Source organism: Eptesicus fuscus, chromosome 5, assembly GCF_027574615.1.
Source record: "Eptesicus fuscus isolate TK198812 chromosome 5, DD_ASM_mEF_20220401, whole genome shotgun sequence".
Lineage (NCBI taxonomy): Eukaryota > Metazoa > Chordata > Mammalia > Chiroptera > Vespertilionidae > Eptesicus > Eptesicus fuscus.
In genome coordinates this window covers 88,846,945-88,860,610 of record NC_072477.1, presented here as the reverse complement: position 1 = coordinate 88,860,610, position 13,666 = coordinate 88,846,945, and the positions used below count along the sequence as shown (strand labels likewise).

At 38.1% G+C, this 13,666-nt stretch overlaps 1 protein-coding gene across 2 annotated transcripts in view; it reads left to right on the top strand.

The window, feature by feature from the left end:
• The window catches only part of RALGAPA1 (Ral GTPase activating protein catalytic subunit alpha 1), a 273,811-nt gene that overhangs the window by 224,341 nt on the left and 35,804 nt on the right, over positions 1-13,666 (top strand). For both annotated transcript variants that reach the window (XM_054716552.1, XM_054716551.1), the window contains exons 37-38: positions 1,789-1,947; positions 3,485-3,612. In XM_054716552.1, coding sequence (XP_054572527.1) covers positions 1,789-1,947; positions 3,485-3,612 — 287 coding nt within the window. The remainder of the gene's footprint in view (positions 1-1,788; positions 1,948-3,484; positions 3,613-13,666) is intronic.

The following is a 13,666-nucleotide window of genomic DNA, read 5'->3' as shown; positions in this document are numbered from 1 at the left end:
ACTCGCCCAGGCCGTGGTATTTTGTGAAAGAGCCACACTCAAGGGGCCAAAGAGCCGCATGTGGCTCGCGAGCCACAGTTTGCCGACCATGGGCCTGGAACATTCAACAATCTTTAAATCCTAAACCATATCCCAGTCATTAAAGGCCTATTTAGAGTTTTAAAAGAAACAAAACATTAAAACACTGATTCTTGCCTTTTTTTTTTTTTTTTTTGTATTGCCTACTCTTACTTTGATAGACTCTCTACTCAGAAAAATATATAAAATTTTACAGATAACTTTCAAATATTCACGGAGCCTTTGAACCTAGGTTAAGAACTCCAGAGAGCCTTTCATTAACTGGACTTAACTCCTTTCTTTAAATTACACATTTAACTCTTTTCCACCCTGTGGTGTTTAAGCCAAAAAAAGCATATTTCAGAAATAGAAATAGCTCATACTAAAAATAAAAATACTAATGACACTTATTCTAGTTTTTGCTTTCAGACTTTCCCAACTACGGTATGTCCACTTATCTGAAAGTAATAGGAAGGTTCATGTGAGATGTGACTCAAAAATGGACTCAAATGTCTGCAGTGGCAGAATCAATAAACGTGCTAAGATAACCAAAATTTGTTTTAAAATGCATGTCCATACAGTAATCTCTATGAAGAACATGCAAGACTAATGGGTATTAGGTTCATTTTTCTAATAATTTACAGAAATTCAACTTTGGGGTACTGTGCTTTTTATAATTTTAATCACAATATGATCTCTCTCTGATTGCCAAAAACATCTTAGTAAGCACCACAAATATTTAAATAACATATTGAGAGTCTAGCAACTCTAAAGAAGTCTATTTGGATGAATTTCATAGGCATAGTTTCATAGACAAAGAAAACCTGGAAATAAATTTGTTAAACCAAATATAGTCAACTTTCTCATACTTAATAGGTGATTGCCCAATTTATGAATGATCTATTTCTTTTACTTCTCTTCCTATTACCTCTTTTAGACCAGTTCACTGCTCATTAGCACTATGAGTGATCAGAAAAACAAAAGGAATCTTAGTCACTTTTTATTTTATATTGATTTCAGAGAGAAAGGGAGAAGGAGAGAGAGCCATAAAAACATCAATGAGAGAATCATTGATCAGCTGCCACCTGCACCCCCCCTACTGGGGAATGAGTCTGCAACCCATACATGTGCCCAGAATAGGACTGGAACCGTGACCTGGTTCGTAGGTTGACGCTCAACCACTGAGCCAGGTCAGCTGGGCTAAATCAATCACTTTTTAAAAACAATCATTTAAAAAGTTTGGTAGTGGAAAATTGGTGCAATTGCAAGTTAAGGAGAGTATTTGGGATGTATGTTAATCTTTTTTATCTAAATTCTCTGTTTCCCATTAACTATAGGCCATTAAAAACTATCTGGTCTTGCCCTGGCCGGTTTGGCTCAGTGGATAGAGCGTCAGCCTGCAGACTGAGGGGTCCCAGGTTCAATTCCGGTCAAGGGCATGTACCTTGATTGCTGTCACATCCCCAGTCACATCCCTCTCTATCCCTCTCCCTTCCTCTCTGTTAAAAATCAATAAAACATATTTTTAAAAAAACTATCTGGTCTTCTGTAGAGTCACTTGATGTTTTTGAATGTTTGTGTTTCATGTATTGTAAAAAAATGGTCAAATGAAATTTTTTAAATATGATTTTTTATTTATTTACCTTTTAATCTTTTTATAGTATGTTAACAATAGTTATATAAATACAGGGCTTTTCTAAAGCACTCTGAACTATTTTCTTGGTTTTCCAGTTGAGACATTTAGGAAATGATGAAGTACACATTGTTTGGTCAGAGCATACTCGAGACTACAGAAGAGGAATTATTCCTACAGAATTTGGTGATGTCCTTATTGTAATATATCCAATGAAAAATCACATGTTCAGTATTCAGATAATGAAAAAACCAGAGGTAAGAACTTCTTATCTTACATTTTAGTAATATATTTTAAGTTCTGTATGGCTTTGTTTCTTGTCTTCTTTCAGAAGGATTACACTATACATCAAGTTGTGAAAATGGTGGGAAATAAGACAAACTCTGGTAGCTATGTGAATTGTCTTAATCTGGTTCAGAAGGAGCTAAACAGGAAAAGTAGCAAGAAACTATGTTCAAAAGGAAGAAAGCTTGATATTACCAGAGTGGAAGTTCTTTTATGCTAAGCTCACAAAAGGGCTTACCTTTTATTGAAGGAACTAGAGGCCTGATGCACAAAATTCGTGCAAGGGGCTTGGCCCTTGCAGCCACGGCTTCATCTGGAAGGTCGGCTTCATCTGGAAGGTCGTCTGGATGGTTGTTCTGCTGTTTGGTCTAATTAGCATATTAGCTCTTTATTATATAGGATGCTTCTAAATGACACAGTAAGAAGTAATAATTTCCTTTATAATAAGAACATATGATTCCTGTATTTTTAGTTGATACATCTTAAGATTATGTGATTATTTACTTAAGTCACTTAAGTTCAAGTTCTAAAAAGTGTGTGTGTTTTTTAAAGCCAAATAAGTAGTTCTAGTTGGATGTGTTATATTGTGGGATTGAAACATACCTGTGTAAGTATTTGCCTTCAAAATAATAAATATTTGGTAGTATTTTCATGTTTCTTACTTTTTTAATTGAATACTTTTGTTTATAGAAAACTTACTTTTTGACAGTTGATCATGAATCTTAAGAATTCCTTTAATTAAGTTCCCTATGTGTGAATTTAAGCTTATGGCCAGATTTTATTTTAGGGTTCATCTAAACTAGAGGTCAGCAAACTATGGCCCACTTTCTATTTTTGTATAACCCACAAGCTAAGAATGTTTTTTTACATTTTAATGGTTTTTTTTTTATTTGAAAAATAATATGCAGCAGAGACAATATGTGGCCATAAGCTTAAAATACTTACTGTATTATTCACAGCTCATATGCTTGCCTTCTGCTGTCATTTGTACCAACCGTAGTCAAATAGAATAACTTGAAATTGTCAGTCATGTGATAAAAATGAAAATTATTAGATTTTTCTAATAAATGATGTAATAGAAATGTTTCAGGTTTTGTAATAAAGCTGGGTATCACACAAAAATAACTTTTAAAAAACTAACTTGCTACCTATAAGAATGTATATCTTGCCTGTGTTTACTCAATGGAGGAAGAAGAATTTATTTCCAGTGTTGAATTTTTTGGTACAATTGAGGCTACAAAAATTTGAAAGTTGGCAGGGAATATAAGTTTTTTAGTCTGTTACATGAAGTACACAGTTCTTTTGAATGAAACCCTGTAGACTTTTTGCATTTTTTGTTTATTGTTCTAGTGTGAATGACCCATCATGGAAAATAATTGAATTTGAATAGTATTTCTACTGAAGAAAGAACTAAAGGGAAAGCAGAAACATTTTTGTATGCCGTGTCTTGATTGTTCTTTTATAAACCTTCAATTTTAGTATAAAATTATGTTCTAATTTTTCAATTAGGTTCCCTTCTTTGGCCCACTTTTTGATGGTGCTATTGTGAATGGAAAGGTCCTACCCATTATGGTTCGAGCCACAGCTATAAATGCAAGCCGTGCTCTGAAATCACTGATTCCACTGTATCAAAACTTGTATCCTTTTTAATATATGGTTTATATTCTAATATTTGTTTACTTTCCAAGGTAAATGTTTTTCTGTTGTTAAGACCTTTGAATTTCGGTTTATTGATCTATAGGTGATGGAGTTCCTCCCCAGTATTTGAATTTGAGCACTTATGATAGTTGAATGATATAATTTCTTTTATATACTTTTAAATTCAGTGCTTAATTACCTTTTGGTTAATTAATTAGAGCCCCATTATGTGCTAGGCACTCTACTACTCTGGATGTGCAGAAATAACCAAAACAGTCATCAGAGAGTACTCAATCTAATTAAAGAAATATACTATTTTCAGTATATGTGCTTACATGTGCTATAGTAGTTATGCAGCATATTCTGGAAGTGTCATAACAAGGGGCCTCTTATATAGCTGAAAGGGGTTGTGATATCAGGAAACATTTCTGAGAAATATGACGATTGAACCAATTTTGAAGGATGATTGAGTTTTTTGGGTGGGTGAGATTAAGAGCATTCCAGAAGCAGAGGGAACAACAGAGAGACATGGAAGTTTGCAAGGAAATTGAATGTTTAAGAATATGATTACTGGAGCCAGATTGCCTGGCCTCAAATGCTATATAGCTAGTCTTGGACAAGTTATTTAATCTCTCTCAGCCTTAATTTTTCATGAATATAAAATGAGAACAATAATATGTAGCTCATGGTATTATGAGAACTCAGTGAAGCAATGTGTATAAAGCTCTTAGAACAGTGCCTGGGACACGATTTGCATACAGTATTAAATTTTAAATTGTTTTTTGATATTCCTTTGTAAAACAGGTTTATGGTTTCTTTTACTTTTCCTATATGGTTAAAAGCATTTTATTTCTTTTTATATAATAAACTAGAGGCCCAGTGCACGAATTTGTGCATGGGTGGGTTCTGGCCAGCCCACCTTGATTGGGGGCTGATCAGGCTGGGCCAGCTAGGGGGAGAGGGCGTGTGCGGTTGGTGGGCCAGCCCCACCCCCCACTCAAAGCACTAGTCGAACTCCCAGTCAAGGGGACAATTTGCATATTACCCTTTTATTATATAGGATTATGGATTTAAGCTTTATAGGGAAGGTTTTTAAAAATATTCTAGCCCTAGCCAGTTTGGCTCAGTGGATAGAGCATTGGCCTGCGGACCAAAGGGTCCAGAGTTCAATTCTGGTCAAGGGCACGTACCTCGGTTGCAGGCTCCTACCCGGCCTGGGCTCTGTTTGGTACCCTGGTCAGGGCTTGTGCAGGAGGCCACTAATGATGTGTTTCCCTCACATCAATATTTCTCTCTATCTTTCCCTCTCTCTTCCACTCTCTCTAAAAATCACTAGAAAAATATCCTCGGGTGAGAATTAAAAATATATATACTATGTTTTTTTCCATATGAAATGGATTTATTATAAGTCTGCCGCATGTATTTTCTTCTTTTGATGAAAATTGGCTTACATGACCTGATTTTTATGTAATTTCTCATGTATTCTGACACCATGAAATGGAATTATAGGTGGATCATGGCATGTTACATTGATTAATCTTAATGACATTTATATAGCATTTCTTATTTATGGCAGTTAGAGCTTCACTTTAAGTTGAAAACTCAGATTTTAAGTGGTCATTGTAGTGAAATATAAGGATTTGGTTTATTATTCCCAGCATAGCTCTACAAAAGTAATTAATCTTACAAGGAATATACAGATTATTACCCATTAACTAATTTTCTCCACATTGTCAGGTCCATTGAGGTGGTCTTCTTTCTGACCTTTGCTTCTTTATAGTCTGCCTGATTCTGATGTTCATCCTGAGGTTAGTGTCCTCTACCGTTTTATTTAAAACACTAGAGGCCCAGTGCACGAAATTTGTGCATGGGGGTGAGGGGGTGTCCCTCAGCCCAGCCTGCACCCTCTCCAATCTGGGACCCCTTGAGGGATGTCCGACTGCCTGTTTAGGCCCGATCCCACCCTCTCACAATGCAGGACTGCTGGCTCCCAACTGCTCACCTGCCTGCCTTCCTGATTGCCCCTAACTGCTTCTGCCTGCCAGCCTGATCACCCCCTAACCACTCCCCTGCCAGCCTGATTGATGCCTAACTGCTCCCCTGCCAGCCTGTTTGCCCCTAACTGCTCTCCCCTGAAGGCCTGGTCACCCCTTACTGCTCTCCCCTGCAGGCCTGGTACCCCCCAACTGCCCTTCCTTGCAGGCCTGGTTGCCCCCAACTTCCCTCCTCTGCCGGCTTGGTCACCCTAACTGCCCTCCCTTGCAGGCCTGGTCCGTCCCAACTGCTCTCCCCTGCTGGCCATCTTTTGGCAGCCATCTTGTGTCCACATGGGGGCAGCCATCTTGTGTGTTGGAGTGATGGTCAATCTGCATATTACTCTTTTATTAGATTGGATAGAGGCCTGGTGCACGGGTGGGGGCCAGCTGGTTTGCCCTGAAGGATGTCCCAGATCAGGGTGGAGGTTCCCTTGGAGTGTGGGACGGCCTGGGTGAGGGGCCCGTGGTGGTTTGCAGGCTGGCCATGCCCCCTGGCGACCCAAGTGGAGGCCCTGGTATCTGGGGTTTATTTATCTTCTATAATTGAAACTTTGTAGCCTGGAGCGGAGCCAAGCCTTCTGCTTGCTCTGTGGCGGCACCCATTTCTATTGGGATTTATATATCTTCTATAATTGAAACTTTGTAGCCTTAAGCCAAGGCCTGGGCCAGCCAGGGTGTGCAGAAAGCTTGGCTTCCTTTGCTGGGGGCAACACTAGCCTCCTGCTCTTTCCAGCTCCATGGCTGCCACCATTTCTGTTTGGATTTATGTATCTTCTATCATTGAAACTTTATAGCCTTGAGTGGAGGCCTAGGTCGGCAAGGGCAGGTAGAAAGCTTGGCTTCCTCCATTGCCGGGGAAACCCAAGCCTCTCTCCTGCTCTCTGTGGCTGTAGCCATCTTGGTTGGGTTTATTTGCATATTTGCTCCTGATTGGCTGGTGGGCGTGGCTGGTGAGTGTAGCAGGGTGATGGTTAATTTGCATATTGCTCTTTTATTAGATAGGACAGTTGAGCCCTGATCTATGTGGCTCAGTTGGTTGAACATCATCCCATTTACTGAGAAGTCCCCAGATCAATTCCCTTTCAGTGCACCTGCCTGGGTTGTGGGCTCATTCCCCAATAGGGGGCTTGCAGGAGACAGCCAATCGATGTTTCTTTTCCACATCAGTGTTTCTCTCTCTCCATCTCCCTTCCTCTCTCTAAACTCAATAAAAACATATTTTTAAAAAAGATAGTTGAAAGAATGCCTGAAATCTTTCGGGGAAGTGGTAAGAGAGAGATTAGATTATAATACAAACTCTGTTTGCCTCTTGTATTATATAGCAGGAAATGGGTTTATTGGGCAGACACAAACTATTTCTGGCCCAAGGTACAAATAACATTTAATATGCACACTTTATAAAGTAGTTTTAAATGCAAAATTAAAAGTGTTGGGGATATGGCTTAATTTCTTTTTCCTGCATCTAAGTTCATACTCTTGAGAGCTATTTCAGATTTGCACATTACACTAGAGGTATGGTAACTAGATTTGCAATTAGAAAACACGGCTTTTAATTCAAGCTCTGCTTTATGACCTTGACCAAGTCACAGAATCTCTAAACCTCACTTTTTTTATCTGTAAAAAACATGCTAATACCCATCTCAGAATTGTTGTGAAGATTAAATGAGATAATGAATTTGGATGTACTTAGTAAATAAAATAAGGTACATAGTTTTGTGCAATGATTAATTCTGTTATGTGTAAAGATTTCAGTCAATATAAAACAACTCTTCCCAACACCATAGAATTGCCTAATTGGGTTTTTGTGTTTGCTTGGTTGGTAGGTTAATTGATTGGATTGGATTGGATTTTCAAGTCTGCTTCGTGAAGTTTGTAATAGTTAAATCTTGCTGAGACGTTAATGGATATCACATTGGAGAAAAATCTAAGATGAAGAGAGATAATTTCAGATGAAAACAGTAAACATGAACACTTTATTTACACAGCATATATGAGCAATTTCTATCAGCAAAATCAATTCTTGAACACTCAGAGTAAAAACATTAAATAAGAGAGATCAAATTTTTCTTGACTTGGAAGCTTGAATTTAGAAGCTTTATGGAAATTATTTTCCCATACTATTAAAGTATATAGCAGAGATACTACTAGCCTTTGCTAATCTGAAGAACATATAGTCATGTTTGACAAAGATTCACAAAGTTCTATATTAATTCTAAACATTGGGGGGAAAGACTTCATACAGGTGAATTACTTGATTTTAAGTGAAATTTTACATAATAAATTACAATGATGTTTTATTTCAAGATATTGAAATATGAGTATGTCTTTTAATTTAAAATAACAAATATATCAGAAATATAATACTAAATTTTAAAATGTATTTTTTTGACAAATCTGGATAAGGAAAAAAATTATGTGATCTAAAACAGATCAATAAACCTTAGAAATTGAGATAGAAGTAGGCTTTAAAAATCACCAGAGTTACTACTTTAATCCTCATAAGAGGTAAAATAATATGTAATAAACTCAATTATATTTGATAATTTTTACACTGCTGTGTCACTTATTTTATGCCCAATAAAAGTACCCACTAAGATTCCACAGCATAAATTGTGCTATTTATGATCATTAAATACAGTTTAAATTTTATCCTTGGAGTATCTTCTGTAACTATGAATCTAATGTTGTTCACTAAATGAGGACAATATTGATTGTCAAATGCTGCCCAAATCGATCTTGCTAGCAGCTAGAATTACAGTAATCTGTCAGTATTGATGACTGTTTTTCAAGCTTTGAAATCTCTCCTTCACTTCACTTGTCAGTTCTTGCATTACTTGTACTTGGAAAGCATTTTCTTGCTATCTCTGACTTTGTCAGCTATATACTTTTTTTGTCTCAAGCCCAGCTTCTTGGTTTGAGCATGTAATTACAATTGAAGTATAACACTGGAGAGGAAGAGGAGGCAGATTCTGGGTAACCATTGGACCTGCAGGGTATTTCAAGTTTATTTTAGCTATCATTTATCAGTTACCTGTTGAAAGAGAGAGATTTGGGTTTTTGGAGGGAGTTGTTTGGTTTGTTTGGTTTTTGTTTTTGTTTTTTGGCTTTTTTGTATTGGAAATAATAATTTCAAAGCATTAATTTCATGATCTTAGCTATCATGGCTATTTTTTATTGATTGATTTTAGGGGGGGAGAGAGAGGAAAAGAGGGAGAGAGAGAGGTGGGGGGGGGAGACATTGATTAGTTCCACTTATTTATGCATTCATTGGTTGCTTCTTTTATGTGCCCTGACCAGGGATAGAACCCGTAAGCTTGGCATATTGGGACAACACTCTAACCAACTGAGCTACCCAGCCAGGGCTCTATTTTTAAATAAAAATTTTAAAGCAATTATTTATTTTGACCCAGAGATTATACATAGAAATTTAATGTAAGATTATACATAGAAATTTTCAGAAGTTACAGCATACAATCATGTTGTATTAGAGTTCTTAGAAAAACAGAATCAATATGATGTGTGTATACATATATAAAGACTGATTTTAAGAAATTGGCTCATACAATTGTGGACTAGCAAATCTGAATTCTGCAGGAATTCCTGAGTAGAGTTGATGTTTCAGTCTGGGTCAGAAGGCATCTGGACATAAAATTCCTTTCTTCCTTGGGGACCTCATCTGTACTAGTAAGGCCTTTAGCTGATGGATGAAACTCACCCACATTATGGGGAGTATTCTGCTTTAGAGTCCTGATTTAAAAGCAGCTTGATTTCTTCTAATTTGTTTAGATTTGACTTTTTCCGAAATGCCAGAATTGGGTTTCTAGGCTGGTGTTTGACCAAAATGAGTACCATCACCTAGCCAAATTGACATAAAATTAACCATCTTGCCCGGGTGGGTGGCTCAGTTGGTTATAGCATTCTCCCATACAACCAAAGGTTGTGGGTTTGATTTCTGTCAGGGCACATACCTAGGTTGCATGTTCAATCCACAGTCAGGGCATATGCAGGAGGAAACCAATTGGTGTTTCTCACATTGATGTCTCTCACTCTCACTCTCACTCCCTCTCTTTGTCCCTGCCTCCCTCCCCCTTTCTCTCTCACATAAATCAGTAAACATATCCTTGGATGAGGATTTTAAAAAAAATTTAACCATCTCACATGTCCTCTTTTTTCTTAAGTTTTCTTTTTAACTTTTTTTATTGCAAAATGTAATTTGAGAAAAGTACATTAATTCTAAATGTACTATATATGAATAATTACAGTTTAACTGCCACCAGGTCAAGAAACAGAACTTTAGTGCTTTTTTTCTATCACATATGTTTATTGATCACTAACATGGTAGTGGTAAAGATTTGGAGAGATGCAAAGACAAATTAGGTGGTAACATTGTCTTTAATAAGCTTATAATTTAATGGGGAGAGAATAATATGTACATTATCATATCACAAGAAACAGTGTGTCATAATAGGTTTACATATGAAAGGCTGTGGGAGTTCCAGGGGAGAATGTTTAGAGAATCTGGGCCTGAAATGGTGAGATTTGAGTAGATGGAATGCAGCATGTCTGTTATGATTTTTTGTAATTTACATTTTGGGTCTTTATTTATATGCATATACGTATGTAATATTCTGAAATATTCAATATACGGCATGTTCTAAAATTAAATGGCATTTTTAAAAAACACTTTCTTCCTAGGTTTATTATTCTTTCCTACCAAACCAATATTATTTGATTTCTTCTAATCTGTTTAGATTTGACTTTTTCTTAAATGCCAGAATTGGTTTTCTGTTTAACTTTATCAGACAAATTACCAGAAGTCAATGATCATTCTTCAATTAGTCACAGTTTGTTATCCCTACATTTTACTTCTCAAATGTAAAGAACCTGTTGCAAAAGTATGAGAGCCAAAATGAAATGAAGTGTAATTGATTGGCTCCACTAATGCAGTTTGCCATTCATTATGATAGAACATTATAAAACCTCTTAGGAAGGCTCATCAATATTGCTGCCATTTCATGTTAGAAGAAAGTGTGTTTATTGAGAAACTACATAATTTTATGTATCTATTGTCTTTTGTAGGTCATTGACTTAGAAGATAATATTGATAAGTACGCTTAATTTATGTATCAATTATATTTTAAATTTTGGAAGCTGTTTGTTGGGAAATAAGCATTGGGCTAAAGAGTCTGGAACTACTTATTAAGTGTGTCACTGTCTTTATGTCTATTCTTTAAAAATCTGTTCGAAGTTTACGAAACTCAGGATTATTGTAAGGATTAAATGAAATTATCCACTTGAAGCACTAAGCAGCCTGTCTGTCATGTAGCAAGAGCTCAGAAAATGATAGCTACCTGGTTGTTAATGATGTTATCATTATTATTATCCTCTACATTGACACTGGAAATATTCTTCTAAAACACAAATCTAAGTATACTAAAAGACTACTTTATGACAGTGACAGATGGGGAGAGTACAGTTTTGTGTCCTCCCCAGGAAGAAAGCAGTACAGAGCTAAAGTCCTGAAGGCTCACGCTTCCTGCTGAATGACAAGGAAGGTGGGTACCCACAGGAGAACAACGGTGGGATGGGGGCAGCTATGGGAGTCTAGGCACTGCTGAGGTCTTCAGTTTTATTTCTGAACTTTAGCACTATCTACATCTTTAGGAGCTCTCAATATCTTTTAAGTGTCATTTGTTCTACATACTTTCTAAATGAAAGTCTTAAACTTCATGGACAAATTGGTTATTTGTTAAATATCCTAAGATCTATGGTTATGGTCATTCATACTTCAAAAGAAGCGAAGGCAATTTTTACAATAAAATGTCTCATCAATTAAGTCAGGGGTGGGGAACATCTGGCCCGCATAAGGCCCGAGAAACATTTGTTCTGGCCCTGCCAAGGCATTAGGGGTGGATTAATTAAATGTTTGACCAAACATAGCAGGCTAATTTTTAAGTTGATAATTTTGTATGGCCTTTGGCAGAAAAAAGGTTCCCCGCTCCTGAACTAAGTGATCCAGGTTTTTGTGGTCTCTGAAATGCTTATAGCTTTTATGCCTTTGATATTAATCATTGTAGTAGGACCTAAGAGCAGACAGTCTCATTTACCTAACAATCTGTTTTGTAATGGGAGTGTTTATGTTTCCTGTGTTAAAGACATGGGCATTGCTATTGCACAATTTCTTGCTGAAAAACTTTTGATTAAACATCCCCCTGGCCTGGATTTTGCTGCCAAACCTTTATAGTCTGTGTATGTACACAGAGCATTATTTAAACAGGGGCCCTGCATATGTGCAACACTTCTGTGTGACTCTAATATATTCTTTACTAATCAGTTTTAATTTATTCAGCTATTCTTTTTGAAGAATGGCAATATATGTCTATTGATGAGGTTGCTGATATTTTAGAGGCTTCCTTACAATCATTGTGTAAGTGACAGGTGGGGAGAGTACAGTTTTATTACATACCTTCAAAGATATGAGTTCGGGTCTAACCAATCTGCCCGTGTCTTTTCAAAAAAATGCAAAAGCAACAATATAAATTTATCTGGTATGTAATACACTTTTAATAATAATGAAGGGAATTTATTCTTTGGAAATGAAACCAGTATGTCTGAAAATAGCATTGTTTCTTAATACTCTCTAGTGATGATCTTTTTGAAAGTTTTACTAATATGGATTAGTAATAATTATTTTTCTTATATTTAAACTATGGAAACTCACAAAAAGGACTTCAGTGCATGATTAACTGCTATCTCTATTATCACTAGTGGCCTGTTGCACAAAATTCGTGCATGGAGGGGGGCCCCGTTCCCTCAGCCAGCCTGCACCCTCTCCAATTGGGGATCCCTTTGGAAATGTCCAACTGCCGGTTTAGGCCCGATCCCTGTCGGACATCCGGGGGGGGGGGGGGGGGTTTAAAACCGGCAGTCGGACATCCCTCTCACAATCTCCTAACCACTCACCTGCCTGCCTGCCTGATTGCCCCTAACTTCCTCTGCCTGCCTGCCTGATCACCCATAACTGCTTCTGCCTGATTGCCCCTAACTGCCCTCCCCTGCCAGCCTGATCTCGCCCTAAACTGCTCTCCCCTGCTGGCTTGATCTAACCCCCAACTGCCTCTGCCTGCCTGATCATCCCCAACTGTCCTCCCCTGCCAGCCTGATCTTGCCCCCAACTGCTCTCCCCTGCCAACCTGATCTCTCCCCCAACTGCCCTCCCCTGCAAGCCAATTTGGTTCTGATTGGTCGGTTTCTATGCCAGTCAGAGTCAAAAGCTCCGCCTCCTATGCAGCCATTGGCTCCTCACACTTCACCCAGATTTGGTTCTGATTGGTCGGTTTCTATGCCAGTCAGTGTCTCAGGGCCTATCTCCGGGCCTTATCAGAGAGGCAGGGCTGATCAGCAGCCCCCGCAGAGGCCCGGAGAGAAACAGAGGCACGGCTGCTGGCGAAGCCTGGAGAGAGAGAGAGAGAGAGGCAAGTGCTGATCAACAGTTGCCATGGAGGCTGCAGATCAGACCCTGCCTCTTTCCGGGCCTGATCCACAGCCCCCTCGGCAGTCAGTGCTGGGTTGCTATGGCAACCCAGCACTGACTGCAGGACTGACTTCCGGTCAGTCAAGCCTTCGGTTGTTTTGGACATTACGGACCCTGGGTTTTGTATATTAAGATTGTATTAATTCTAGAAATACTTAAATTTTTATTCTCTACCAAGAATTCAGTGCACTTATGACAAATTTAAGTATTTTTTAAAGATTATATTTCTTCAACCAAAAAATGGTTACTTAGCAATTTTCAATCTTTCATTTATTCACCAATATTTATTGACTACTACTAGAGGCCTGGTGCACGAAATTTGTGCACAGGGGGCGGGGTGGTCCCTCAGCCCAGCCTGCACCCTCTCCAATCTGGAACCCCTCAAGGGATACTCGACTGCCCTCTCACAATCCAGGACTCCTGGCTCCCAACCGCTCGCCTGCCTGCCTGCCTGATTGCCCCTAACCGCTTCCGCCTGCCAGC